The 26,213-nt window shown below is 54.0% G+C and overlaps 12 protein-coding genes across 12 annotated transcripts; 6 read left to right on the top strand and 6 right to left on the bottom strand.

Moving 5' to 3' along the window:
• Positions 1–85: 85 nt before the first annotated feature.
• On the bottom strand, positions 86–1,525 carry Z517_11931 (glutamate-5-semialdehyde dehydrogenase; the record flags this gene model as incomplete). Its single annotated transcript, XM_013423513.1, has 1 exon — positions 86–1,525. One exon carries the CDS (start codon positions 1,523–1,525, stop codon positions 86–88), a length of 1,440 nt encoding a protein of 479 aa, XP_013278967.1.
• Positions 1,526–2,716: 1,191 nt separating this feature from the next.
• On the bottom strand, positions 2,717–4,336 carry Z517_11930 (2,3-bisphosphoglycerate-independent phosphoglycerate mutase; the record flags this gene model as incomplete). Its single annotated transcript, XM_013423512.1, has 2 exons — positions 2,717–4,248; positions 4,306–4,336. The coding sequence occupies 2 exons, from the start codon at positions 4,334–4,336 to the stop codon at positions 2,717–2,719; spliced, it is 1,563 nt and encodes a 520-aa protein (XP_013278966.1).
• Positions 4,337–5,890: 1,554 nt separating this feature from the next.
• Z517_11929 (uncharacterized protein) lies at positions 5,891–8,380 on the top strand (the record flags this gene model as incomplete). The annotated part of the gene is made up of 4 exons (XM_013423511.1): positions 5,891–6,129; positions 6,180–6,318; positions 6,378–7,177; positions 7,231–8,380. 4 exons carry the CDS (start codon positions 5,891–5,893, stop codon positions 8,378–8,380), a joined length of 2,328 nt encoding a protein of 775 aa, XP_013278965.1.
• A 447-nt stretch (positions 8,381–8,827) lies between these two features.
• On the top strand, positions 8,828–9,631 carry Z517_11928 (uncharacterized protein; the record flags this gene model as incomplete). The annotated part of the gene is made up of 1 exon (XM_013423510.1): positions 8,828–9,631. The coding sequence occupies one exon, from the start codon at positions 8,828–8,830 to the stop codon at positions 9,629–9,631; it is 804 nt and encodes a 267-aa protein (XP_013278964.1).
• A 2,107-nt stretch (positions 9,632–11,738) lies between these two features.
• Positions 11,739–13,445, top strand: Z517_11927 (uncharacterized protein; the record flags this gene model as incomplete). The annotated part of the gene is made up of 1 exon (XM_013423509.1): positions 11,739–13,445. The coding sequence occupies one exon, from the start codon at positions 11,739–11,741 to the stop codon at positions 13,443–13,445; it is 1,707 nt and encodes a 568-aa protein (XP_013278963.1).
• Positions 13,446–13,999: 554 nt separating this feature from the next.
• Z517_11926 (uncharacterized protein) lies at positions 14,000–15,163 on the bottom strand (the record flags this gene model as incomplete). The annotated part of the gene is made up of 1 exon (XM_013423508.1): positions 14,000–15,163. The coding sequence occupies one exon, from the start codon at positions 15,161–15,163 to the stop codon at positions 14,000–14,002; it is 1,164 nt and encodes a 387-aa protein (XP_013278962.1).
• A 1,185-nt stretch (positions 15,164–16,348) lies between these two features.
• Z517_11925 (uncharacterized protein) lies at positions 16,349–16,961 on the bottom strand (the record flags this gene model as incomplete). Its single annotated transcript, XM_013423507.1, has 2 exons — positions 16,349–16,796; positions 16,849–16,961. 2 exons carry the CDS (start codon positions 16,959–16,961, stop codon positions 16,349–16,351), a joined length of 561 nt encoding a protein of 186 aa, XP_013278961.1.
• A 407-nt stretch (positions 16,962–17,368) lies between these two features.
• Positions 17,369–18,454, top strand: Z517_11924 (uncharacterized protein; the record flags this gene model as incomplete). Its single annotated transcript, XM_013423506.1, has 2 exons — positions 17,369–17,602; positions 17,657–18,454. The coding sequence occupies 2 exons, from the start codon at positions 17,369–17,371 to the stop codon at positions 18,452–18,454; spliced, it is 1,032 nt and encodes a 343-aa protein (XP_013278960.1).
• Positions 18,455–18,502: 48 nt separating this feature from the next.
• On the bottom strand, positions 18,503–18,732 carry Z517_11923 (uncharacterized protein; the record flags this gene model as incomplete). Its single annotated transcript, XM_013423505.1, has 2 exons — positions 18,503–18,589; positions 18,655–18,732. The coding sequence occupies 2 exons, from the start codon at positions 18,730–18,732 to the stop codon at positions 18,503–18,505; spliced, it is 165 nt and encodes a 54-aa protein (XP_013278959.1).
• Positions 18,733–19,786: 1,054 nt separating this feature from the next.
• On the top strand, positions 19,787–21,778 carry Z517_11922 (uncharacterized protein; the record flags this gene model as incomplete). Its single annotated transcript, XM_013423504.1, has 3 exons — positions 19,787–20,357; positions 20,407–21,509; positions 21,596–21,778. 3 exons carry the CDS (start codon positions 19,787–19,789, stop codon positions 21,776–21,778), a joined length of 1,857 nt encoding a protein of 618 aa, XP_013278958.1.
• Positions 21,779–22,644: 866 nt separating this feature from the next.
• Z517_11921 (uncharacterized protein) lies at positions 22,645–23,121 on the top strand (the record flags this gene model as incomplete). Its single annotated transcript, XM_013423503.1, has 1 exon — positions 22,645–23,121. One exon carries the CDS (start codon positions 22,645–22,647, stop codon positions 23,119–23,121), a length of 477 nt encoding a protein of 158 aa, XP_013278957.1.
• Positions 23,122–23,439: 318 nt separating this feature from the next.
• Positions 23,440–25,602, bottom strand: Z517_11920 (uncharacterized protein; the record flags this gene model as incomplete). The annotated part of the gene is made up of 5 exons (XM_013423502.1): positions 23,440–24,679; positions 24,754–25,073; positions 25,176–25,249; positions 25,340–25,547; positions 25,600–25,602. The coding sequence occupies 5 exons, from the start codon at positions 25,600–25,602 to the stop codon at positions 23,440–23,442; spliced, it is 1,845 nt and encodes a 614-aa protein (XP_013278956.1).
• Between the last annotated feature and the right edge of the window lie 611 nt (positions 25,603–26,213).

Below are 26,213 nucleotides of genomic sequence, written 5' to 3'. Positions count from 1 at the left end.
GTCAGTCAATACAGTAGTGAGCACTGGGATATCCTTGTTCCCCTCTTTCCATCTCATCATCGACGCCTCCCCTTTTGCATCGTTGTCATATCTCGATCTTCTCGTGCAGATACCTCCTCTGTCCTTCCCCTTCCCCGTACTCGCCCGCGCCCTGACCCGTTCCCCGGAGCTTGTACTTGTAGATCGTCAACCCTTCCAGACCGACGGGTCCTCTCGAATGGATCTTGTTCGTGCTGATGCCGACCTCGGTGCCGAATCCGTACCGCATGCCGTCCGCGAAGCGGGTCGAGGCGTTCCAGTACACGCCGGCCGAGTCGACGGCGGACATGAACTTCTCGGCGGCGGCGGAGGAGCGTGTGATGATGGCGTCGGTGTGGTGCGACGAGTGTGTGTTGATGTGCGCGATGGCGCGGAGGAGAGATGCGTCGTTTGCTTCGTCTTGCACGTCGCCAGAGCCGTGTCCGTTCGGTAAAGTATCGTTGGTGGTACTGGTGGAGGAAGACGTGCCGGCGGGCACAGTCTTGACAGCCATGATCAGGTCGAGGAACTCGGTCGTGAAGTCCGACTCGGTCGCATCTTGCAGCAAGGCTGCGTTCGCGGGACTCAGCACTTCGGTCAGTGCTTTCTTGCTTTGTTCGTCGCAGCGTAACCTCACGCCCTTCTTCTGTAGCTCTTCCACCACGCTGGGCAGCACTGTCTTCAACACCGCCTCGTGCACCAGTAGCGTCTCTGCCGCATTGCACGCCGCTGGGTAGTCGCACTTGGAGTCGACTACCACCTTGACAGCCAGGTCCTTTTCGGCATCCTTGTGCAAGTACACGGCGCACAGACCGTCGGCATGGCCCAGGACGGGAATCTTCGTGTGGCTCTTGACGTATCTGACCAGTTCGTTACCCCCTCTGGGGATAACGAGGTCAATGTACCGATCTAGGCCGAGAAGATCGTCGATCACGTCGCGAGTCTTGACCAGCTGGATCGCCGCCACGGGGACTTGGGTACTGGCCAGAGCGTCGCCGATGACTCTGGCGATGGCCTCGAAACTCGCGGCACTTTCCTTGCCGCCCTTGAGGATGGCCGCGTTGCCGGACTTGATGGCCAGGGCGGAGATGTTTGCGATGACCTCGGGCCGGGCCTCGAAGATGATGAGCAAGACGCCAATCGGGCACGAAACTCTCTCGAGCTCCAGGCCGCGGTCCAGCCTCGTCCGCAAGTCCACGTTGCCCACGGGATCCGGCAGGTCGCGCACGTCCAGGATTCCCTTCAACATGTCCTCGTACTTGCCCTTGCGGCTCAGGTCGAGCCGCTTCAGAACCGCCTGGCTCAGCTCCCCCTGTGACGAGGCCTCCTGTGCGAGCGCCATGTCGCGCGCGTTGGCCGCCAGGATCTCGGCCTTGTGCTGGGTCAGCGCGGCGTGGATGGCCGTCAAGGCGTCATTGCGCGCCGACAGCGGCAGGATGGACAGCGTGTGCGAGGCGAGCGAGGCGGATTGCGCACAAGACACGGGGCTTGAGCTTGTGAGCGACATGGTTGTTTTGGGGTGTTTTTATGGTTGCGAGCCCTGGTTTTTTCTCTATCCCTCTCTTTCTCTCTCTCTCTCTCTCTCTCTCTTCCGGGGCGTTGAACCAGGTTTAGTCTTTTGACCTTCTCCCAAGACTGACTTAGATTTTCACTTGTTATTGGATATTCTCGTATTGCCTCCTGAGTGCCTGAGACAAATCCCCAGCAGAACCTTCCCCACTTTTGGTTTATGTCGAGCTTGCACTTTGAGCGAACGAGTATGTGTCTTGATGTGTGGCTTGCTTACAAAAAGGAGGGGCAGACGCAGACGCAGCGTTATTCGATGCCCGCCCTTTTCTTTGAGTGCTAGGTAGTGTGGAAATACTCACGAGAATTTCAAAGAGTCATAAGCACTGGTGTGCTCGACTAATACGACAAGGGCACAGGGCGTGTGGAAGGTTTGGGTTTTTGTTCTAGAATTCCGTTTTAGGCTTCTCCTCGCCACTCTCGGTCGCCCGACGGTATCATTGGGTAATTATTGACAATAACCCGTTTGCCCGTTGTTGTGTCTCCCTACAAATATGTACCTACTAGGTATTTGTGCTACTAGTAATAGAACTGATCGATGTAGAAATAGCCAGTATCTATCTGTCTTCTGCAGTATTATGCCTCGTACATATATAGGCATATATGTAAGGTCCAAAGTCCATCTATAGATACATTGACTGCCTATTCGGTATCGCGATATGCCTACCAATCTATTATTTCTAATTTTTTGAAGTCGCCCTTCCCTGGATTTTGGTTTGTCGACGTCGAGAGAAACGAGAAACCCTACGTCGACCTTCTAACCCGTAGATAGAAATAGATAGAGGCCGGATCGGTGGATATTGGTCCAAAAAGGGCCGTGAGACCATGCTCGGAATATGCCGAGTCTTCCATCCATTGTGTTCACTGGAAACTCTCAACTCTCGACAATGGAGGAATCTATTCCCCTGAAACGGGATTCAATGTGTCTGCCTTTCGTCTATGGGGTTTCATGTCTCATCAGCTCATCATGCCTTCTATTGCTACAATGCTCGCGACAACAACAACAATGACAACAACAACATCGATGGCGCCAGCAGGAGGAACGGAAAAGAACGTCGACTCCAAGGTCGGTCCCCGCGTTGCGATAAAGATACTGTTCAAGCATGATCGGTCTTTTCCAGCATAGGTCCACTTACTTCTTCACGAGCAAACTTGTCCCGCTCATTTCTTCGGGTTGATCGAGCCCCATGGCCGCGAGAACTGTCGGTGCGACATCTCCAAGAACACCGTCCTGTTTCTTCAGGCTCCATCCTTCAGGTGCATTGGCCATGACGAAGGGAACTTTGTTGGTCGTGTGCGAAGTCTTGGGCTTGCCTTCTTCGTTCAACATTTCTTCCGCGTTGCCATGGTCGGCGGTCACGAAGAGGATATAGCCGTTCTTCTTGCACGCCTCATACACCGTGCCGATGGCGGCATCTGTGGCGGTCACTCCCTTGATCGCGGCTTCATAGACGCCGGTGTGGCCAACCATGTCGGGTGGTGCGAAGTTGTTCATCAGGAAATCGTACTTTTGGTCCGCGATCCTCTCACTGAGCTTGTCTGCTACCTTTTGAGCACTCATAGGAGGGTCGAGATCATATGTTGCGACTTTCGGGCTGGGAATCAACTCTCGATCTTCGCCGTCAAACTGTTTCTCCACCCCACCGTTGAAGAAAAACGTCACGTGAGCATACTTCTCAGTCTCAGCGACGTGGCACTGTTTCAGGCCTTTTTTGCCCAGCCACTCGGCCAGGACATTGCCCATGTGCTGGGGTGGAAAGGCGATAGGGAAGGGGTAGTCGGTCTTATACTGCGTCATGGTGGTGATTTCGATCCCCTTGGGATATGGAAAGTCTGGCTTGGGGGATCGGTCGACATCGCCCAAAAGCTGGGTGATCTCTCGGACGCGGTCAGATCGATAGTTGAAGAAGAACAGGGTGTCATTGTCTTTTATCCTCCTCTCATCTCCGCCGACAATAATGGGCTTGAGGAACTCGTCATTCTCTCCTTTCTCGTATCGGGCTTTGATCGTGGCAACAGGGTCAGAGGATTCTTCTCCTTCGCCGAGCACAATGCCCTTCATTCCGATCTCCACCCGATCCCACCTCTTGTCTCGGTCCATGATATAGTATCGGCCCACCACCGTAGCCAGCTCCCCGATCCCGAGCTCTTTCAGCTTGTCCAGGAGTTGTTGCAAGTAACCCGCGGCGCTCTTGGGATCCGTGTCGCGACCGTCTCCGAAAAAGTGAATAAAGACTTTCGGAACTTTCATCTCTTTGGCGACTTGGAGCAGGGCAAACAAGTGGTTGATGTGACTGTGGACACCTCCGTCGCTGATGAGGCCGAGGAGGTGGAGTCGGCCGTTGCCATCGACTGCGTGCTTGAAGCACTTTTGGATGTTGGCGACCTTGTTCATTTCCCCCTTCTTGATAGTCTGATCAATCCTCACGACATCTTGCCAGACAACTCTGCCTGCGCCGATATTGAGATGACCGACTTCAGAGTTTCCCATCAAGCCTTCCGGGAGACCAACTGCGAGGGAGGAAGCTTCAAGCTCGGTGTAGCCCTGTGCGGTTGTGGAACCATCTTTGGCAAATCCGTCCATGAAAGGGGTCTCTGCTGCAGCAATAGCATCGCCCTCTGGAGGGGAGCTCTCGGACGGAATGCCCCATCCATCAATGACAACTGACAAGGCAGGTTAGCAACTTTCGTATCGTAGCTGGGACAGCTCCGGAATCCTACTCAAAACAGCCTTGTGCTCGACCTTCGTCATGATGGTGGAAGCTCGAGAAGCTCGAGAAGTTCGTCAACGGAAGTTGTCGGTGGTGGGAGCTGCAATATTCAATTGCAGAAGATGGTACAAATGCTGGTCAATAAGGTTCGACGCGAGGTATAAAGTGAAAAAAAGATATGCGGATAATTTTTGTTGACTTGAGAAACGATGTGAATCGGAGGGGTTGAATTGGTCGACAATGACGCCGCTTTGCTCGGCCAAAGTCACCAGAGTTGTTGGTTTGGCGGGGCAGGAGACGAAGCTGGGCAAAAGTCAGGGGATGGAGGGGCACTCAATAGGGATCATCGCGACTCCTTTAGGCGCTGAAGCGAAGGAGTTGGGGAGCCCGAAGCACCTGAGACTGCCGCACCCATAGCCTACCTTCACAAGTTGTTGGTGGGCATCAGCCACCAACATCACTCGCTACGTCACCTTTGCCTGTGGCCACAGTTTCTTCACCTGCGCTGTTCGGTCTCCAATCCTTTCCTTTTTACCACCTGTACCACCTGTACCACCTGTACCACTTGTACGCTCATCGGCGATCGACACCACCTCCACCCGTTCAGCCATTGTCCCTTCTTCCTGTAACTCACCCTCGCTCTCAGCATGGCATCGGCAGGTATTATACTTCTTCCGCTGGCAGACGATTCTGTATTGCAATGCTCGGTTGCACCATCAGACGGCTCCTGGACTTCGCTAGGTATCAAAAGTGTCATAGCGACCAAGCTCCAGCCCTCTCATGGTGGAAATCCGGCTCAGACTTGTACCCTAGAGCATGACACGTCAAGGTGTGTTCTGCCAGTTAGAGGGGATCAAAAAGAGGCAAAAACTTGCAGAGAAAACACGCGCTTATCAAGTCTCCCACATTGACTTTCCCTCCTCGCCTCTTGGGTGCTCGAAGGAACGATCAGGACAGCACGCATCTTCTCAAGATCGTGCTTCTAGGGGCCCCTACGCTCCGCTGTTTGTCCATTCGCGGAGGATGACGCGGAAAAGTTTCCCAGACACTTGCAATTGGCTTCAGTCCTGCTGTACCATTCCGAGTCAAGAACATGGTGGACCTCGACCGCTCCAGTCGCAGGCATCGTACAAGTCTGATGTGCACATCAGAATTGCCATCCCGGAAACCTTTCCCGGTTATAATAATGAGCTACCTAGGTCTTGCGTTATGGTGGTTGTACCTCACCCACAAACAGCACCAAACCGCCCTGTTCGCCTGAGAATTGTGGTGATCGTCTTTTTTAACGTCGCTAAGTTTGAATTATTTCAAAACCCACATGTGTCTCGATCTCAATCTCTCCTGACTTGACTTTGTTTGCAGTGAACAAAAGCACCCCCCATTGTCAAGTCAGCGAGATTTTGCCGGTGTGATGGTCACAAAGGCGCTCACGGCATCACTTGATAAGAGCAGCCGCATAAAAACAGAAAAATTTCCTTCTCTACCTTCGACCTCTTCTGTATGCAGGGTTAACGTGACATCACAGGCTTTTCTTTGCCTGTAAGTTTTTGGACTTTGCGCACTTTGCGCTGTCGGGGTACGAAGAAGGGTGCACCATGTCGGACTCCATGGCGAGTCCCGCTAGTCCATCCCTAAATCGGCGTTGGCCAGAAAGTTCTCACACCAAGTCACGCATCTCAAAGAAGACTACCAATACCAAAATGCGCACATCGCACGCTTGTGATCGGTGCCGTTTGATGCGGACAAAGTGTTCGGGAGGTGACCGTTGTACCAAATGCATCAAAGACGACGCGAACTGCGTCTATGGCGATCGCAAGCGGGAGCGCAACAAAAAGTATTGTTTGCGTGCCTGTCTCTCCAGCATATGTTACTAACAGTACGTAGGGATCTCGCCGAGAGTCTAGATCGCATCAGTTTACTGGAAGACGAGAATAGTCGGTTGGTCAGTGCTCTCCGCTCATTAACCGAGCGTCCAGACTTCCGTCCGGAGGAAAATGCCCATGTATTGCAGCTGTTGAACAAGGTAATTATTGATGTATTATGCGCACTTCCAGGCTGCTCGACCACTAACACAACCGGCAGTATTCGGAGCAAGAGGGTGACGACGAAGAGCATGGGGTGGCCTCGAGCAGCCAGTCGAAGAGCCGGGCCGGCCTTTCTGTCTCGCAGCGTCCGTCACCCTCGTCAAGTCCGGGTCGGTCGCGGCGAAACCACAGGTATGGGGAGACTAAGGCTAACTCGAGCGTGGGTTCTCCTCGGAAACAAGGGGAGCTGAACTTTCTTGTATCTCTCGATTTCGGAGGAGGGGCTTCTGGCTTTGTGGGGAAAATGTCAGAGATCTCTTGGATCCAACGTGGATTTGAAACCGTCCGCGGCCACAACCTAGCCAACGCCGGACTACCACATGCGGCAGAAATGGATGAAAATCTGGCGACAACAACCGACTTCATCTATTTCATGGACGATATCAACGTGTTGGCAGTAGACGAGGATTATGTGGATCAATATTATTGGCCCGCCACCGAGTCTTTGGTAATCCTGTCAGAGGCCTTTTTCCACTGCATGCAGGGTGCCTTTCATTTTGTGCTCCGTGAGGAATTTTTGCAACGGGCATACTCTTTCTCAGGTAAGGGAACGGCCCCAACGTGGAGGAAAAGGCGCTGGCTCGCGATGGCAAATCTCGTGTGGGCTATTGGAGCAAAGTGGCTACAGATCACCCAGTTGGCGGACAAGGATACTAATGGGGATCATCTGCTCTACTACGCACGGGCGCGAGCGTTGGGTCTTGACCATAGGGTGATGTTCGACCACCCTGACATCGAGCGAGTCCAGGGCATTGGACTCTTGTCTTTCTACCTTCTTGTCAATGGATCCATCACGCGGTACGAAGCACGATCTGGACGATCTTGCGTCTCCTCGCTGATACTGTGAACAGCTCCTGGAATACGTTGGGCCACGCTATCCGGCACGCCACGGCGCTCGGGCTGCAATTAAAGGTAACAGACCCAAGGGTGAGCGAGTCGGACAAGTCGCGGCGAGCTCGAACGTGGTATTCGCTCTACAGCCTCGAGGTCCTGATTGCCGAAATGACCGGGCGGCCAAAGTCTATCTTCCTGTCCGATGTGACCATACCCATCGATCTTTTCTGGTCGGTCCCGCAAGAGACGGAGCAATTCTCTGACAAAATCGACAATATTTTTTCGCCTGCCGATTCGAAGAAGATGTGGCTGGAGTACCTCAACGCTAGTCGCAATATTTCCCAGATGACGGGCGGAGTGGTCCCCTGGAAAAGCTTTGCGGCAGTGGGACGTGGCATCCCTACCTCATACTTACCTCATCGATTGTACCTCTGTCAACTGAGCGACAAGGTGGCGGCGCAAATGTACAGTGGGACGTCTGAAGATTCGTGGTCCCAGATCCAGGATAAGATCGGCAACTTGCAGACGGAGTTGAAGAACTGGGTCGAACAGCTTCCGCCCGAGTTGACTCTCCAGAGTCAGGATTCGGTGATAGACACTGATCCTCGAACCAAGCTCGAACTAGGCATGTATCACCACAGTGTGGAGATGATCCTCCATCGGCCATGCCTCTGCGAGGTGATTATTGGAGATGAATCGAAGCAGTCGAAAGAGTTCAACCGCAGTTCGGCGCGAGCCTGCGTCCACGCGGCCATGGCCATGTTGTCACTCATGCCTGACTATCCCACGGCCCACGAAGCGTACCAGCTGCTGCCGTGGTGGTCTCTCCTTCATTTTGTGGCGCAGGCGACGTCTGTGTTGCTTTTGGAGCTAGCCCTGGACGGACGTCACTTTGAAGATGAGATACCACAAGTGGTGACGTACTTGCGCAAAGCCATGTCATACCTCTGGTGCATGAGTGAAGGTTCCTTATCCTGTTACCGCGCGTGGAGGATATTCAGACAACTACTGACCGAGGTCATGGAGCGGCACGAGTACGATTTGGCTGACATCCCTGCCGAGGCACCACCACCTCCCAGGTGGAATGAAGAGCTTGAGGATTTGACGGTCAAGGCCTTTAAGGGACGAAGGGATTCATTTCCATCTCCCATGGAATATGAGGGCTAGAGAAGAGAGGTTGTTGAGGCTGCGGCGCCTAGCCTTTGAACTTCTGCGCGATGAGCATAGTCGCTGCCATTTTTACAGACAATAAACACGACAGGTTTGTTCTCTTTGCCACAGAAACGCACTCGTCAGTTGGCGTGCTGCAGGTAGTCTTCGGTAAGATATTTCGAAAGTGTCCTCTGTCACTCGGAGAGGGAAGATATCGCCGCGGCGATAACAAAACGCCCATACTCCTGGTCGATATTTGGTCCCTCGTACCTCGTATTTCCCCGCATCAAACAAAATGTCCATCCGCCGTGCCGCCTCGGTTCCCCGGACAAGTAGAGATTACTTCGGTATATAAAAGGTAAAAAGAACGGCGCGACACATACCTTTTGTGCTTATCTCCTCCGAGCACATCTATTATATTAACGAATCAGAAATCCGGGGAGAGCGGGAAAAAGAAGAAAAATGGTGTATCTCATCCGCGACGGGGTCCGCTTGTACTATGAAGTCCACGGTAGCGGGACGCCTCTCCTCCTGACGCACGGGTACTCGTCCACCTCGGCCATGTGGGCAGGCCAGGTCGCCGCGCTGTCCAAGCGGTTCAAGCTGATCCTGTGGGATATGCGCGGGCACGGCGCGTCAGACTACCCGACCGACCAGGCGGCATACAGCGAAGCCCACACGGTGGACGACATGGCGGCGGTTCTCGATGCGGTCGTCGGGCGCGGTGCCGGCGGCACAGCCATTGTCGGCGGCCTGTCCCTCGGCGGATACATGTCGCTGGCGTTTTACCGCGTGTACCCACAGCGGGTGCGGGCGTTGCTCATCATCGACACAGGCCCGGGGTTCAAGAAGGACGCAGCGCGCGACGAATGGAACAGGACGGCGCACGCCACGGCGAAGAAGTTTGAGACCGACGGCCTCGCCGTGCTGCAGGGCCTGAGCGCCGAGCGCGCCACCGTCACCCACCGCGACGCAAGGGGCCTGGCCCTCGCGGCCCGCGGCATGCTCGCCCAGCGCGACTCAAAGGTCATCGATTCGCTGCCTGCCGTGCGCGTGCCGAGTCTGGTCGTCGTGGGCGCAGATGACACCCCCTTCCTCGTCGCCAGCGAGTACATGGCCAAGAAAATCCCCGGGGCGAGGAAAGTCGTGGTGCCCGATGCAGGGCACGCCGTCAACATCGACCAACCTGAAAAGTTCTTGGAGGCGGTCCTGCCGTTCTTGGACGAGGTCGAACGCCGTGGTGGGAAGCCGAGAGCGTCACTTTGAAAAAGAGAAACACGCTCAAGTTTGGGAAGAGACCAAGATTTCTTTGAGAGAAACAGAAACAAAAGCAATACGGGTTGACCGATCAGGTGGATCGCGGCATTTTGCCTACGGGATATTGGGTATTGGACATTGGATGTGGAAGGGGGCGTGCGTGCCTTGTTAAGCCCTTGATCGTGTGGTGGTGATTGTGGGTAACTTGACATGCCCACAGAGACCCTGGCCTGATCCATTGGAATCATATGAATCCCGACGCCTTTTTGATACCGTGTTGTTTTGGTTCGCGTTTTTTCCTCTTTTCACTCCCAAACTTGGCAACTGTATCGCACTAACCACTTCACTGCCAGACCACACCTACATCCACACACACATGTGATACAGAGCACACACATACACACACACACTGAGGATCACAGTTCAAATTGCCCAAGGAGGAAAAAAAAAGTACCAGCAAAAGAAGACGACTTACCGTTTCGAACTTACCTTTTTTGCATTTTTCCTATTCTCGCCATGCCCCTCAAAACATGGATTCCTGGGTTCTTGTCCCCTGTTGCAGTGTTCCCAAGCGGAGAATAGGAAGATTGAGCAGCCCTATGTTACGGGGGGACTATTTTCAAACACTGCTCCGACGGCCCCAGATCAGGCTGTCAATCTTGGAGGTAATTCGAACATTGTAAAATATAAGTTATTAGCGGGGGGAACTTTTTCACCTGGTAGTACCGAGGGCATGGGACTGGACCCAGGGATACTGCTTGGCGGTGTTGGAAGGGCGGCCGCCCGTAGTGTTTAGTGTCGAAATGGGAGGCAGGGTTTTCAACTCTTCCTCGCGTCGTCGTCGTCGTCGTCTTCTTCTTCCTCTTCCTCCTCTTCTCATAGCATTGGCATTGACTCTGGCATTCGTCCTGTAACTCTGGTCCATGATAGCCAAGCCTGTCTGTGTCGCGCCAGAATGGATCCAACGTCTCAGCTGGCACAGCTGTCCTCTATAAGAATATTGTTCTCTAGCGATCATGGCGATCTCGGATGCGAGTGTTTCTCGTGGCAAAATGCAGGCACCGACTCAGGCGTGTCAAACTCGTACAACCAGGTAGGTTTGTTGCACCTGTGGGCGCATGATAGGTTTGGACGTGGCGGTTTCCCTACCATACGGCAACAGTCTCAAGGCGGCTTATCATTTTTCCCGGGGCTTCTCTAGATGGATATCTATGAGATGGCGACATCAAATATGGGTGTGTCCACTGTTAGGTGTTTTCTTCTCGTTTACTGCTGCGGCGGTTGTGTTTCGATCATGGATGGATCTCCTACTTCTCATATTACGCATCGAGCTCAACAATCATCCTACCTGAAGTATGAATCTTGGTGCGGGAGCAACAACAGCCCAAGGCGATATCCATATGGGGAACAGGTCTGTCCGAATCATTCTGGTAGGCATTATATTTTGGACGTTGGGCAGTCTTGAGGAGTCACAGCAGCTGGTATGCATAATGACTGCGAGGTGGTTGGGATCGTGGTCTCGCCCAGCAACTACAGAGTTTTCTGGATGAGCGGGACGAATGCTCTTGGTGCGAATCGGGCATGAAAGCGACGACATATGTACGATGCATATGAGCAGATGGATGGTCTCCAAGCAGCAGCCGTGAGCATTGACGCGGAGTCGTGGGTTGAGGATAGATTCTGTACATTTGTATGTATTTGGTGCTCATGGTACATCAAGTCGTTGGTGTCGTTGATGTTTTTTCTCTGCACCATCTGAGTCTGACTACTCGAGGCAAGTTTGCCGACCCAAATGAGCTTGTCTGCCTCGTCGCCTTCCAACCACGAACTTGAGTAACTGATTTGCTACCTGTGTTTCACAAACGCCCGACCCGTATTTCCTCCTGACTCTTTCTTCGTCTTGTGTACATCTCCAGCGGATCGACCCCGGTAAAAATCTCGACGCTCTCGGGCTCATATCCCACCACGACCACGACCACCTCAGATGCGCCTGGCAACCCGTCGATTCTTCCTCTGCTTCCTCCACGAGTCTCAATGACAGCGATTGCCTCTTACCCCACGAACTCTTCGACCCTGGCAGTCTAGTTTGTCCAGGCGGTCATCCTCCAGCCTCACAATGAAGACCACCTATTCGCTGGTCGGTCTCAGACGGTGGTCGTGTAAGAGCAAGGAATTACCTCCCGTCCCGTCCATCAAGGCTATTCACGTCTACGACTTCGACAATACGCTCTTCAACAGCCCCTTGCCAAACCCCCAGATATGGGCACAACCTACCGTTGGTCTGCTTCAAACATATGAGACTCTCGCCTATGGAGGGTGGTGGCACGATAATAGTATACTGGCAGCCACAGGAGATGGTCTCGAGATTGAAGAACCCCGCGCATGGGAGGGTCACTGGAACGAGACTGTGGTCCAGCTCGTCGAATTGAGCAGCCAGACCAAGGATGTCCTCACTGTATTGCTCACCGGCAGGGGAGAGACGTATTTCGCGGACCTGGTCAACCGAATTTGCAACTCACGGAAACTCGACTTCGACATGGTCGTCCTCAAGCCCGAGGTAGGCCCCTCAGGCCAGCAGTTCGAGTCCACCATGGGGTTCAAGCAGGAGTTCCTCAAAGAACTAGTCTTCAGCTATAAGAATGCTGACGAAATAAGAATTTACGAGGATCGTCCCAAGCACGTCAAAGGCTTCAGAGACTACTTTGAGCGCTTGAACAAGTCATTCCTATCGCATCCTGTTGACCAACCACCGCCTCCTCGGAAGCCCATCACGGCGGAGGTGATTCACGTCTGTGAGCTGAAGACTACTCTGAACCCAGAGACCGAAGTCGAGGTCGTGCAGCGAGCCATCACTCGCCACAACGAAGCAATCTCCAACGGGGTTCCCACTGTGACAAAGACTGTCCGCAAGCATCTGAAGATCGACCAGCAGTTCTGCTATTTCGGTTATATGATCAACCAAACAGACTCTGCACGCCTCCTGACATTGTTCAATATCGCAGCTGGGATGATTGATTCTGGCGAAGTCCGTCTTTTTGCGTCGAGTATCCTCATTACGCCTTACTACCCGCGGCATGACATTCTCAAGAAGGTTGGCGGGCGTGGCAAGAAAGTCACATGGCAGGTTACGGGAATCGCCAAATACGAAGATCGGATCTGGGCTGCCCGCGTTGCACCAGTAACAGACACTCAAATCTACACCCAGGATCCCACACCTCTTGTCGTTCTAGCTGTCCGAAAGGGCTCCAGACAGATCGACGCAGCCAGAATACAGACCTGGCAATCTGTCCCTCCGGACAAAGCCTTCATGTTCGAAACCACAGTGGCCGACAAGGTCATGTTGAAAATCGAAGACGATCACTCCCGAGTTCAGCGTGGGTCTGGAGGTAACCGGAGGGGACATCTTGTCAATGATTTTGAGGCAGGGCACAAGCGAAAATATGGTGGTGACGAGCCCAACTCGCGGAACAGAGACTCATATGCACGGGTCGCCGGTGGAAGCGACAGAGATGATGGTGGCTATGTGCCAAGAGGAGGACGTTATCAACAGCGTAACCAACAAAGCAAGGCCAACTTTAACAACCGTAACAATCCAAACTTGTCTGGGAACAGGGGGAGTAATTCAGCAAATACCGGTCTGAAACAACGCGGTGGTGGCCAAGCTGGAGGCGGCTCAAACAGAGGCAGAAATAACGGTCCTGCCGGTGGAGGCGGCGGCCGGGGAGCGCCGGCATATCGAAGTCTGGACGACTATCCCCCGGGAAACTTTGATGGGGCCATGGATCCGAAGACCGGGTCAGGCGAGATGGTCATGAACTACTAGGGACGGCATTTTCAGGCGGGCTATGAGTTGTTGTGGGATGTGACATTGAACCGAGACTTTGTCCGGGTGTATGATACGGACGAACGGGGTTCGGAGCATTTCATCAGTCCGGGTCATGATCAACAGCCAGGCGTTGGATGGCGAATGAGTGTTGGTCGGTCATTACTTGTATGGCTCTTGACAGGAAGCTACTTGCGTCGATGCAAACGGTGTACGCTTCGAGCAAAGCCTATTGCTAGGATGACTTTACTCGCTGCTCGGAATGTAAAGAGGCATTATCGACGCAGGGCGCGCAGGGCTGTGTCAGCCACAACTAGCTGGCATTTCGAATGTATCACACAATGGCGTGGGCAGTGGAACAGAGAATTCTTGTATGATTATCATTTTAATCACGAAGGGGAGACGAAATATCAAATGCCTCTAATGCCACCACAACGTTGCTCTCCCATGTCTACCGCAGCTGATTGTCATGCCCCCTGCCCAGACAATCCGTCAATAGACAACAAGAGTATAATGCAGATATTAAATCGACACAGCTACCCTCGCAGAAGGTCTTAAAAGCCATCACCCACACGCCACGGCCTACCACACTCCCTCGCCCGGGTCCGCGGATCAAAGCCCCTCCGAACAGCCAGCTCCCTGGCACGGTCCAGCTCCCTGCCCAGCCTGCCGCGGCGGTTCTTGAGATCCTTGAAGGTGTTGCTGTCGCTGTCGCTTCTGCCGCCGCCGTCTGCGCCCGTCCACGGCGCGAGGAGCTGCGCGTCCAGGCCCTCTTTGGCGTCGAACGACTCGAGCCAGCGGCGCAGCCCGCGCTCGCGGCCCTCGAAGCACACGCCGTACCCGTCGCAGAGGCAGCGGTGTGGGGACGGGCAGAACTCAAATAGGCCCGTGAAGATGTATTGCCAGGAGTATTCGAGGATGGTTGCCGAGAATTTGGAGGAGTCGTCGTCGCTAGTGCGTTTGAGCCAGGCCCGGTAGTGTCGGTACTCGTCGACAGAGCGTTGGCGGATGCGCTCGCCCGACACGGCGAACTGCGCGCAGCACGGCTGCGACAGGGCGCGCGGGATGGGGGTGTCGTGCCCGAATAAGTCGTGGAACAGCGCAGAGGTCAGGGCCGGCTCCGCAGGTTTGCGCACCAGGTCGTACTTTCTCAGGGGTTGGTCGACGTGCAGCCAGTCCGGACAGCCCGGGTCCAGGTGGCAGCGCGCGTTGAAGTAGCCCTGGCGCATGACGTGGGCGTCGGAGAGGAGCTTGATGGTGACGCCCGTGTCCGCGTCCAGCACGACGTTGTTGTGCCGGCTCTTCTTGGCCGGGCGGAAGAACAGCACAATATCTGGGAGGGCGTCGAAGTGGTCGATGATGTAGGTCAGATAGGCCACGGCTTCCTCGCTGCCCCTGTTTGTCGCCGACGGGCCATTACCGCTTCCCGAGTCCGAGTCTGTCGCGTCGATCGAGTAGATCTTCTTGGGCAGGTCGGGCAGGTCTCGGTCCAGCCAGGACGTGTCTTCCCCAGACAGCCGTGTCGTGACCAGCACACGCGTGTAGTTCTGCCCGGCTGGTTTGGCGGTCCCGGGCGAGAAGCGGGCCGGGTCGTATAGTGGCCCCTTCTGGCCACGATAGAGGTATGCTTCTCTACTGCGGGTGTTGGTGACGATCAATGTCAAGACGAGTGCCACGAGGACCAGTGACCGAAGTGACGGGCGACGGAAGAGGCGCATCGTCAGGGATGAGGTCGAGCATGTGCATTAGCATGAGCATGAGCATAAGCGTGAGTCGTAGTGATCATCACTCTCGTCTTCTGCTCTTTCATGTTGCTATTGCTCTAGGACTAGCACTCCACAACGCTGGCTAGCTTACAAGCTGAGCAGGTAAAAGTGTCTCTACGAAGGAGACGAAGGGAAAACTTTTTCTTTTCGAGAAGAGGAGGGAGGAAGTTCCAAGCTTCTCAGGTATTTTTCCAATACAAAACAAACGAAACGAGAAGAGACGAGACGAGAGCAAGAGTTTGACAGGACCAAGTTCGTTTGCAGAGCCAAGATGTTTAAGTCTCGGAAAGCTAGTGTCTTAAGTCTCGGGTCTTGTGGGTGACGATGGTGGCAGATATGTATGGACTCGCACTCGGTCCTTGGTACGAGTACTCTACTCGGGACCCGTCTGTCCTCGTACTCTTAGATAAATGGGAACAGGGGACAGGGGTTGGCGACGAGAGCAACGACACGCGTAAGAGATAAGAAACCAACGACGGACCAGGCTAGATAGAGAGAGAAGGGGTAACATTCTCGAGTGGTGGCCAAGTCGAACAAGGGGGGGGGAGTAGGTGGGTGATGATGAAGAATGTACTCGTGGTCCTAGTAGTAGTTATGTACTACGAGTTGTTGGCCGGTGTTTTGTCTAGGACCAGGTATGGATGTGAACAAGGAATGCTCCGGGTCTTGTCGGTGCATTCTGAGTACGCGTAGATTGGATTGGCGATATGGTGGAGGAGAAAGTATCAAGGTACAAGATAGAATGAATGTAATTTCTCTTGCCGAGGGGGTTTGCGACTTGATGGAAATTGCATTGTCAGGGCGCAAGGCTCCGCCTCAATGCCCCCATGCTCCAGTAATGCTGCCATACCAAGTATGTAGAGGGGATCAGTGATAATTCGTTGGTTCTAATCATTTGTATTTGTCGCTCTTTGCCATCATACCTGTGGCGTTGTAGTACATGGTCGTCCTTGAGATATGGTATATACAAAGTATCGACATGAGGAGAGGAGTTGCGCCGCCGCTAATGCTCTATATATGTCCAAGATCTATTCCCACCCCCTCCTGCCCTGTTCTTCTCAAATGGTATCTCTTGTGTGGTTGTACAGTCCAACATCTTGTAATTTCTTTCCCTTGTCAACCCGTTGCGTGACATCGTCAATCACATCTCCCGTCCTTCCACCCGTCCTTCCATCTCTGCTTCCAGAGACTACAATCGAACTCGGTCTTCCCCAGCTTCACATTCACCGCATTATGAGCTTGACACATCCACATACCCAGGTCGTCTTGTCCTTTGACCTTGGGCTCGTTCCCGGGCTTTTTCATCCAGTCTCGAAAATCGTCCGCGCACACCCAACAAGGGTAGAGCATGGAGAAGGTCGAAATGAACTGCTTCATGACTGATTGAGTTTCGGGAGGGGCCGCCTCGGGGTATGTAGCCGCGATGCTGTGCAGCAGCGTCCACGTAGCTCTACCAAGTTCTTCGACGTCCGGCGGGCATTCGGTTCGTGGAGGCAGGACTGGAGCGGCGGCGGCTTTTGTCTTTCTGCCCGTGCCCTGCTTCATCATCGCCATCCATGCGGCAGACGAAGTACACGTTCGACATCTGTCCTGTAGTCAGTACGGAACCGAGTCTTCAACAAACAGCAACAACGCACGGTTTCCCATCCTTGTCCAGGACAACTCCCGGCGCAGTCTTCTGTGGCTTCTTGTCCTCATCCTCTGCATCCCTGGTGCCCGATGCTTGACCATCTGGAAAAGGGAACGACATTTGTCTGCTGATCCGCGATCGCCGCACGCCTTCCTCGGGGGGGTCCGCCGCAATCTTCCCTCACGCGCCTTTAGCAAGCATCAAAGTTGAGGTTGAGACATGATTGTAAATCAGAAAAATGAAGCCTTGCCTTGTGGCGCGACAAACGCCGATTATGTCCGATGCAGGCTCGCTTCACCTTCTCCTTTGACTTTCCCCAGGTAGGCCTAGACCATTACCATCACGTGCTTGATCGTGTTTACGTTGCGGGGAAGCCTCGAGCCCATCGCAGAAGGGAAATCAAGGGTCGACTGGCCCTGATGCGACCAGCGCGTTTTTTCATTAATTCAACGGCGCCTGCGCGTGTTCGATCAACCCTCCTATCTTTTTTGGATAATATAGTCATCATTACCCTTGATCAGAGCAATATGTCCGTGTCCGACTCGGAACTTTCAGAAGCCTCCGAGACACCCACACCACCAGACAACGAACTCGAGCAAAGTCTACGCCATGAGGTGGACAAGGCGCTACAAGATGGAATCGAGTTCTCGAACAACTCCATTCGCGCAGCTTCCGAAACGCAACTCGGGCTCCCAAAGGGTTTCTACAAACAACACGAGGAGTGGGCACAGCGAAGTAAAGCTATCATTGCCGACCAACTGGTACATCTGGATGCTCCCAAGTGATGTGTCGCGCACAGCTAATACTGCGGCCAGGATGTTCGGGCAGTGACAGAAAGCCCTCCCCCGGAGGAGGCCAAGCCTAAGGCCAAAGAGCCCGAGAAGACATCCAAGAAGCGCAAGACCTCACAGAAACAGAAAGAGTCCACACCGAACAAGAGACGAAAAGCTGCTACCGCAAAGAGTCGCGACCATGCCTCGAAGAATCTGTCTTCCCCGCAGGGGAGTGTAGACTCGGAAGCGATGCAAGAGACGCCAAAAACAAAACCAGGAAAGAGCCCTCAGAAAGCACGCTCCGTCAAGTCCAAGCCCGTTCCAACCGAGCGAGCAAAGGTGTCAGACTCTGGCCAAGAGGACGAGCAAGCGAAAAAGAGCAGCAAGCGCAGAGACTCGGCGGGGCAAACGCCCAAGAAGCCCGCCAGCAGACCCACCACAAAGCCAAAAGCCGACGCCAGTATCGACACCGAGCAGGCCGAAATCAAGCGTCTTCAAGGCTGGCTGATGAAATGCGGCATTCGTAAGCTGTGGGGTAAAGAGCTGAAACCCTACGAAACCTCCAAAGCCAAAATCAAGCATTTGAAACAAATGCTCGCCGACATCGGCATGACTGGCAGGTACTCGGCAGAGAAGGCGAACCAGATCAAAGAGGCTCGAGAGTTGGCGGCCGACATCGAGGCTGTCCAAGAAGGAGAAGCACGCTGGGGTGCTTTCAACGCCCAGAACGGTGCGCGAGCTGAGAAAAGTACAGATGGCCCGCGACCCACAGCGAGACGGTTGGTGCGAGGAGCGAAGAATTACGACTTTCTGAGCAGCGATGGTGAGGAGACTGATTGAAGTCGGAACTCAAGCCGTCCTTCAGAGGCGCTTCGTCAGGTGGTTTCTTTATTTGATTGCTTTATTGCCGCTCATGCGCTGTGCAACTAGGCTGAAGACGGCTACGGATGAAATGAACAGGACCAGGTTGTAAAACTAAGCAAGGGAGGTTAGAACTATGTTGGATATTTTCTGTATTTGGTACCAGCAAGGAAGCTTACGGCGTTGCGGGAGTACTCATTCTCTTCTGCCTCGGTTCGAGCCTCGACGAAGAGACGGCGTAGGTTTGGCAGAGCCATGTTTAACGAGCGAGATACGAGTGCGTTTACTAGTGAGCTTAGAATTGACAGACCGGATTGTTGTAGGATTGGATAGAAGGATAGAAGGAGAGCAGATCCATGCAAGTCGGTCGGGCACGAGGCTCAGCATTCCTTGGCAACGATCCCCTTCAGCCTTGTGTCAGCCTCGTCTGGTTTTGTCACAGCCTTGCCTCGGCATCTGGCAGACAAAGCGGTTTTCCACGTCTTCGAAAAGTGGTCTGTCAGGTCGCTTCTCACCAGAATGTCATGCGGCAGTGGATTGAACAAACGCGGATGATACTCCTATAGCCACTGCCATCCACCCTTGAGCAGGATATGCTGAGAAAAAAACCCCCGTTTGGTCGCCTGTTCAATGATGATGACCTTGGCAGAGCGACTCGATCCCACCTTGCAAGTCTTTCCCAATTTGGAGGACAGACTCGCTCCCTCTCGTCGGATCGTTGGCAACTCCTGATACAATCATCTTCAGGCGTCCCGTTCCCACATCACGACGTCTTGAGGGATATTGAGCTTCCAGGTTTGTGTTGCACGGTTACAAGCAGGCTTTGCTCGATTTGGACGTGGCGCGCGTAATCACAACCCCAGTATAACAGACTGCTCCTGGCTACTTTTGAGTGGTAGAAAATCCGTTGGTAGGTCTCCTGTCTATGCTCCAACAACTCATGCTGGAGCTCCTTGTCCGGAGGAGGCGGAAACCACAGTGTGAACCGACGGTCAGCACTCAGCACTTCTCAACCTCACAAGCCGGTCCGAATCTGGGCACCCCTGTTTAGGGGTGACATTACAAACGAAGTTGTGAGATCTCGATACGTCGCGTTCAGTGGTGGAGTTGGCGGCCTCAACACTGTCCTTATAGGATCCTCGTATAGTGGACCGACTGCGGCTGGTCGCCCATTCCTGGCAGATTGTTACCTGACCGCTATAACCACCATGGAACGTCTACTCCACGCTGGCTATATAAACGACGGAAATTACACCATTGGGGCGTGTCTCTCAGGAGAGTAACACATCTCAAGTTGACACTTTTGTGATCATGGACGGCTATCCACTTGCTTCGATCCCAGCACTCACACTCGACGACGGCGTCAACCGCGATGAAATCAATGCCAGTGACATCGTGGCCAACTGGCTCGCAGCTCTAGAGAAGCGTCCTAAGAACGGTCTGTCTACTGACCTCTCGGATCTCTTCATTGACGACTCATGGTGGCGGGATTTTACCGGTCTTTCATGGGATATCGTGACCAAGCACGGTCTCAAAGACGTCGCAGAGTATCTCAACAGCTCGACCATTGGATTCGGACAGCTGGCTACCGTCAAAAACGGGGGTCTGCAGCCCAGCTTGGTAGACATGCACGGAGCCATCTGGATCCAGGGTGGGTTTACCTTCCGGACAAGTGATGGCTCGGGCACCGGTCTCGTCCGATTGATCAATGTGGACAAGTCTCACTGGAAAGCATGGACCGTCTTCACACAGCTTGAGAGACTCAACAATCAGGACGAGCTTGACAACCAACGACTACGCCAATCCTACACCCAGACAAAACTTGGGCAGGGAGTCAATGGGGAACACAAGGACGACCTTCAGGTCTTGATTATCGGTGCAGGTAGGTCATTACACGTTGCCGAGCAGCCACCCAGCTGATTGATTTCCAGGACAATCGGGTCTTATGCTCGCTGCGCAGCTCAAGAACATGGGCGTCAAAGCGGTGCTCGTCGACAAGCTCCCACGACTTGGGGATCTGTGGCGGTCCAGATACGAAACAGTTAGGACCCATACTCCAATCTATACCGACCACTATCCTTTCCTCAAATACCCCACCAACTGGCCGCGATGGCTGGAGCAGGACAAGATCGCCAGCTGGATGGAACACTACGGCCAAGTGATGGGACTTGAATATATGCTCAGCACCACTGTGAACAAGATCGACTACGACGAAGAGTCGCGCCGATATACTGTTGAGGTGGAAAATGGGGACGGCAAACAAACCTTCCACCCTCGGCACCTTGTCCTGGCGACCGGCGTGTTCAGTCGTCACCCCATCGAACCTGAGATCCCCGGCCGAGATCTGTTCGAAGGAGAGGCGTACCATGCAATGCACCACAAAGCCGCACGCCTCACGCCTGATGTTGGCAACAAGCGCGTCGCCATCATCGGCTCTGGCACCAGCGCCCACGACATCGCCCAGGACTTTGTCAATTCCGGGGCCAAGGAGGTGACCATGATCCAACGCAACCCCATCTTCTCCCTGTCGGCCAAAGCGATTGAAGACGCCTACTTTTCCATCTGGGACACGCCCGGCATAACGACCGAGGAGGCCGACATCATCGCAAACTCCTTCCCCATTGCCGTCGCTCGGACATTCAACATCGGACAGACGCAGATGATGCAGGAGCACGACAAGGAGCTGCTCCAGGGCTTGGAGAAGGCCGGGCTGAAGGTCAAGCATGCAAAGACAGCCGGGTACGGCTTTATCGACCACCTCGCCGTCAAGACCGGCCACTTCTACATCGACCAAGGCGCGAGCCAGATGATTGTGGATGGGAGAATCAAGGTCAAGTCGTGCGCCGCCGGGGTCAAGGAATTTGTCAGGGACGGGGTCGTCCTCGCGGACGGGACCAAGGTGGACGCCGACCTGGTCATTCTGGCGACGGGGTATCAGAGAAACGTGCTGACCGTGGAGGAGTTGATGGGGAAGAAGGTCGCCGAGCGGGTTGGCGATCTGGGCTTTCTCAACGACGAGCAGGAGCGGATTGGGGTAAGTCAGTCATTTTACCTTGACTTTACTGCTTTTTTCTTTTTCCCTTCCTTTTCTTGGGATGACTGATTTTGACTCTATTACAGTGGTGGCGGCCCACCGGCTTCCCGGGCTTCTGGTACATGACCGGCAGCTTCGTGTGGGCGCGACAGTTTTCGCCCGTCCTCGCCCTGCAGATCAGCGCTGTCGAGCAGGGCCTGAACCCGGGGTACTGGGAGCAAACGGCGCGGAACAGCAAGGGTATTGGTACCGTTGAATACAGAGTCTAGAGCCATCGCAACCACCAACACCATCACACCAGGTAGGCCAGGGAGGTCAGTGTCTAGTAAGGTAAGTTGTCCCCAGCGGGGAGTGTCTCTTCCATGATGTTGAGGGGATGTGGATGATTGGGTGGGTGGGTGAGTGAGTTATATCCATGATGTAGGGTTGACAGACACCATGGCTGTCGAAGTATCTTCTTTGGAGCGCTTCGCTGTCTCGGATATCCTCTCGGCTTCCGTCTCGAGGTCTTCTCTACTGTTGAACGATTTCTGTTTGGTTGTTCTCCCGCTACCCCTTTTCCACCCAGCCTCGTCACTTGTCACTTGTCACTTGTCCGCTGCATGTCCCTCCTTGGGCGCTATGTGTTGTTGTCTCATTGTGTCTTATTGTTTCTTGTTTCTAGTGTCTTTGTGCCTCTCTCGCCATTGACCACTGACACCATGGAAACTCGAGGTCCTCCCTCTTTTTCATTGTCAGTGAATTATTGTTTTGTATGCATGATCTCTTTAAAACTTGTCCCAATCTCTTTTACGAGCATTTGTCACACTCATTCATGAGAAACAAAGATTTTGAGGTCGTTTGTTATACATCTTATCGGCCGGTGAGTTGGTTTTGTTTCCTCTGCTCTTTTTTTTTGTCTCGTTTGTTCTTTAGTTCGATTTCTTTCCCCTGGAGATCGATCAGGATCCAATTCTTCACATGCAAACATACAAACATACAAACACAAATATCGAGTACCGCCATCAAACAGTAGAGCGAAGCTACCTCCTCCTCCACTTCCACTACTAGAAAAACGATATAACCGACGACATCGTCGCAAAGAAAAAAAAAAAAAAAAAAAAAAGAACAAAGTACTCTATACCTCTCGCACGAAATGAAACTCCTCACCACCGCAACCACCGCCACCGCGGTCATCGCACTGCTCGCCACGACAGCCACCGCGTCGACCATCGCCGACCCGTCCGCCCTCGCCGCCAGCGTCAACACCTTCAACCTTCACGCGCGCAGCCTGAAGAAGATGGACGGCAAGTGCACGTCCAGCGGCGGGTGCAAGGTTCCCGGCGGACTGCACGCGGCGTATCCGTGCTGGAATTCGGAGTGTCTTGTCCCTAATCACACGAACGCCAGCAAGAAGGAAAAGGAGAGTGGTGGTAATCACACGAGCAGAGCCAATGGGCAAAAAGGTGACGGTGGCAGTGATACAGGCAAAAACTGCACCATCGCACCCGGCATGGACGGCGCGTGGGTCGCAAAGTGTCCGACGAATCTGTTGCCGTATGAGTGGGCGTGGCCGTGGGTGCCGCCACCAAAGAAGAAGACGGAGGACAAGGACGGAGAGGATAAGGAATAGCATCCCTTACCAATAGAAATGAGATCAAGGAACGGGAATAAACAGGAATAGGCACTGGATGGCAACGTGTCATCCAGACTAGTTGACGGATGTTTCAGTTCTACATTTCATGTCTCCGTATGTTGAAGAAGATAAAACGGTGTGTAGCATAGTTCCAGAGTGGGTGATATGGACCCTGCTATACACTGCAGGATGCTATACCGAGTAAGATGGGTATATCAAACTCCATCTCACTCTCGTCCTTTTCCTATCCTATCATATACTCGTGCCCTCGCTCAAACAGACTTTATACCACGTCTTAGGCCATGTAATGTCCCATCACCGCTGAAACTCCCCGAGAGCTTCGACCTTGTCGTGATCCACGTTCCCAACCGTGCTGGTAAAGCCATTCTCCTTGACCCGCGCGAGAGCATCGTCTTGGTTGCCACCACCACTGGTGACGGTCGTTGTATTTGACGAGGACGACCCCTTCCCCACGACGACGGCCAGGATGTGTTGGACGTCCAGCTTCTTCTCATCGTCGTCTCCCGCACTCTGCGAACATCGCCATGCGACATGGTCGTCGGGTCTGACGAGCACGGCGTCCCGCTCCCACACTACCCTCACGTGCGGCTCGTCGGGCAGATGGATCGTCTTGAGCGGCACGCCCATCTTCTTTGCCTCCGACTCAAAAAGCCCGATGTACCGGCCCTGAGGCGTAAAGTCGACGAGGGAGTATTCCTTGCCGCTCCCAAACAGGTCGAACACGCTGGTCTCCCCGTCCTTCAAAAACACGTGTGGAGCCCGTGCGCCCGGCCAGGTCGAGGGCACATAACGCTCCGGGCTCCACTCGGGCTCGGTCGTTGTGCCGGCCTCGTCCGCGAAGATGACAGGGGAGCCGTTGTACCGGTATCCCATCTCGATGCCGTGGTCCTTGTTCTCCCCGTCGTGTGCGACAATGTACTCGGCGATCTGTCTCCGCACGTCGTCGCCCTCGGCTGTCTTCGCAATGACGGCATCTCCCGTCTTGTCGACTAGCTCCTTGTAGAACGTGTGTTGCGACCAGTGCACGCCAGATCGCTCAATGTTCCTGGCTGCCACGGGCCGTCGCTCGTCCTCGTACGACTGTAACAGCGTGGGACCACCGTGGCCGGACAACACGGCGGCCAGCTTCCAACCAATGTCGAAGCTGTCCCCGACGGCCGTGTTCATGCCGTAACCCCCCGTGGGGATGTTCTGGTGTGCCGCATCGCCGGAGAGGAAGACGCGGCCTTTTGGGGAGATGTACTTGTCCGCCAGGTAGATGTTGGGTCGCCACGTGCTCGTTACGAGCACCTCGTCGATCTTGATGGGCCAGGGCGCACCCGATCCTCCCAACACGCGGTAGACGGCTTCCTTCGGGTCGAGGGTCGAGTCGTCAAAGTCGAGCGGCAAAGGCGTGTGCGCGGTCCAGGTGTCGACCTCGTCCTGCGAGATGATGACGTGTCCGCTGGTGAAGAAGATGTGCCAGAACTGGCCTTGCTTCTGGATGCGGCTCAGGTCGCGAGACTTGAAGTGGACAAGGTAGAGTTTTGCAGGGCTAGAAATCAACTTGTGAGCTGGAAAGCAAACGAAAAGAGCGATTGAATCGTGATAAGCCAAAGAAGCACTCACACTGGCCCTCCTGTCAGGTTGATGCCGATCTCTTTCCGCACGCGACTCCCTCCGCCGTCGCAACCAACGACATACTGAGCCTTGACCCTGTGCGTTTCGCCGCTGGTGTCGGTCAGTTCGCACTCGACGCCCGTGTCGGACTCGGTCAGGCGCTCAAACTTCCAGCCAAAGTGGGAGTCGATCAGAGGTTGTGCCTGGATGCGCGGCTTCAGCCAGGCCTCGAAGATGGCCTGCGAGCAACGTTGGTATGGCTCACGGGGCATGGTGCCATCATTGTGAGCTTTGATCTGAGCGCGCCACCAGTCTGGCGAGGGAAGATCCTAGGATATGGAAACGTTAGTCTTGACACTACCATCGTCATCTGTCCTCAGGAGTGGCAAAGACGAGGACAAGTCGCTTGGGAGGTAGTGAGGAGGAGTTACCCATTTTGCAATGCGTTCGCCGTCGGCTAATCCAGAACTGAAATGAACGTCGAACGAGTACTTTTGCGGCACGCCTGAATTAAGCGGCTCATCAGCTCGGTCCATTCCATCCCATTCTTCCACAGCACAAAAAGACGGTCAATAAAATGCTTCCAGGAACGAACCGACTTCGCGGAGCCCCTGGTCAACCTTGAGGCGCTTCAACAGCTCCATGCTCCGGCAATTCGTAATGTCCATCTTGGGCCATTTGGTCGTGTCGAGGTTTCGCTCCACGAGCATACACTCGACGCCGTTCTCGGCCAGCTGGAACGCCGTGATCAGGCCGGCAGGTCCAGCTCCGACGACGAGGACGGGCGTTTCGTGGTGAACAACCTATGTGGATGTCAGTGATCGAGAGAGCATCTACACAGTATGCCTGACGCACCATCTTGTTGGCAGAACCTCGAATGACTTGAGAGGACTCGCAGGTACAATGTAGAAAGAGAAGGGTTGACTCGAAGTTCTTTAGATATATCTCTTTATTCTCTTATATGCCTACCTCCAGATCTGATTCTGTGACAGGCGGTGACTTGTGTCTTTTGCGTGCAGATCCCTTTGCCCTCTTTGTCCCACCAGCATCAGTCGGTACCTGGTCCCCTTTTAAATATTAGTAACACGGAGACCCTCCGCATTATGTACTCGCCCATGGTTTTGGGGAAGGGAAGTCTTCTGAGGCTTAGCCCCCGTACATGTCAGTGTCACTCGATGGACTTGGTATAGTGGTGCATGTCGAGTCGAGTGAGCGACCGTTCTTTAGCGCAGGTACAACCAGCCCTCGGGGCCTTCTCCCAAGTTGGCCCCACGTCATCACTACACGCTTCTCGTTCGTCTAGCCTGTGCCAAAAGGCTGCTGGTCTATCCTTTGTGGGAGGGCGGGGAGGAGGTGAGGTGGATGATTGATTTGACAATGATGATTAAGACGTGGAGCAGAACCCATTCCCGGGAAGAGGGTCAGCCACGGAATAGCCCAATGGTGCTAGTAACCGTGCTGCTGACCAT

This window comes from Fonsecaea pedrosoi, assembly GCF_000835455.1.
Source record: "Fonsecaea pedrosoi CBS 271.37 unplaced genomic scaffold supercont1.8, whole genome shotgun sequence".
NCBI classification, from domain to species: Eukaryota; Fungi; Ascomycota; class Eurotiomycetes; order Chaetothyriales; family Herpotrichiellaceae; genus Fonsecaea; species Fonsecaea pedrosoi.
The sequence above is the reverse complement of the archived record's forward strand: the minus strand, read 5'-3'. Positions and strand labels throughout refer to the sequence as shown.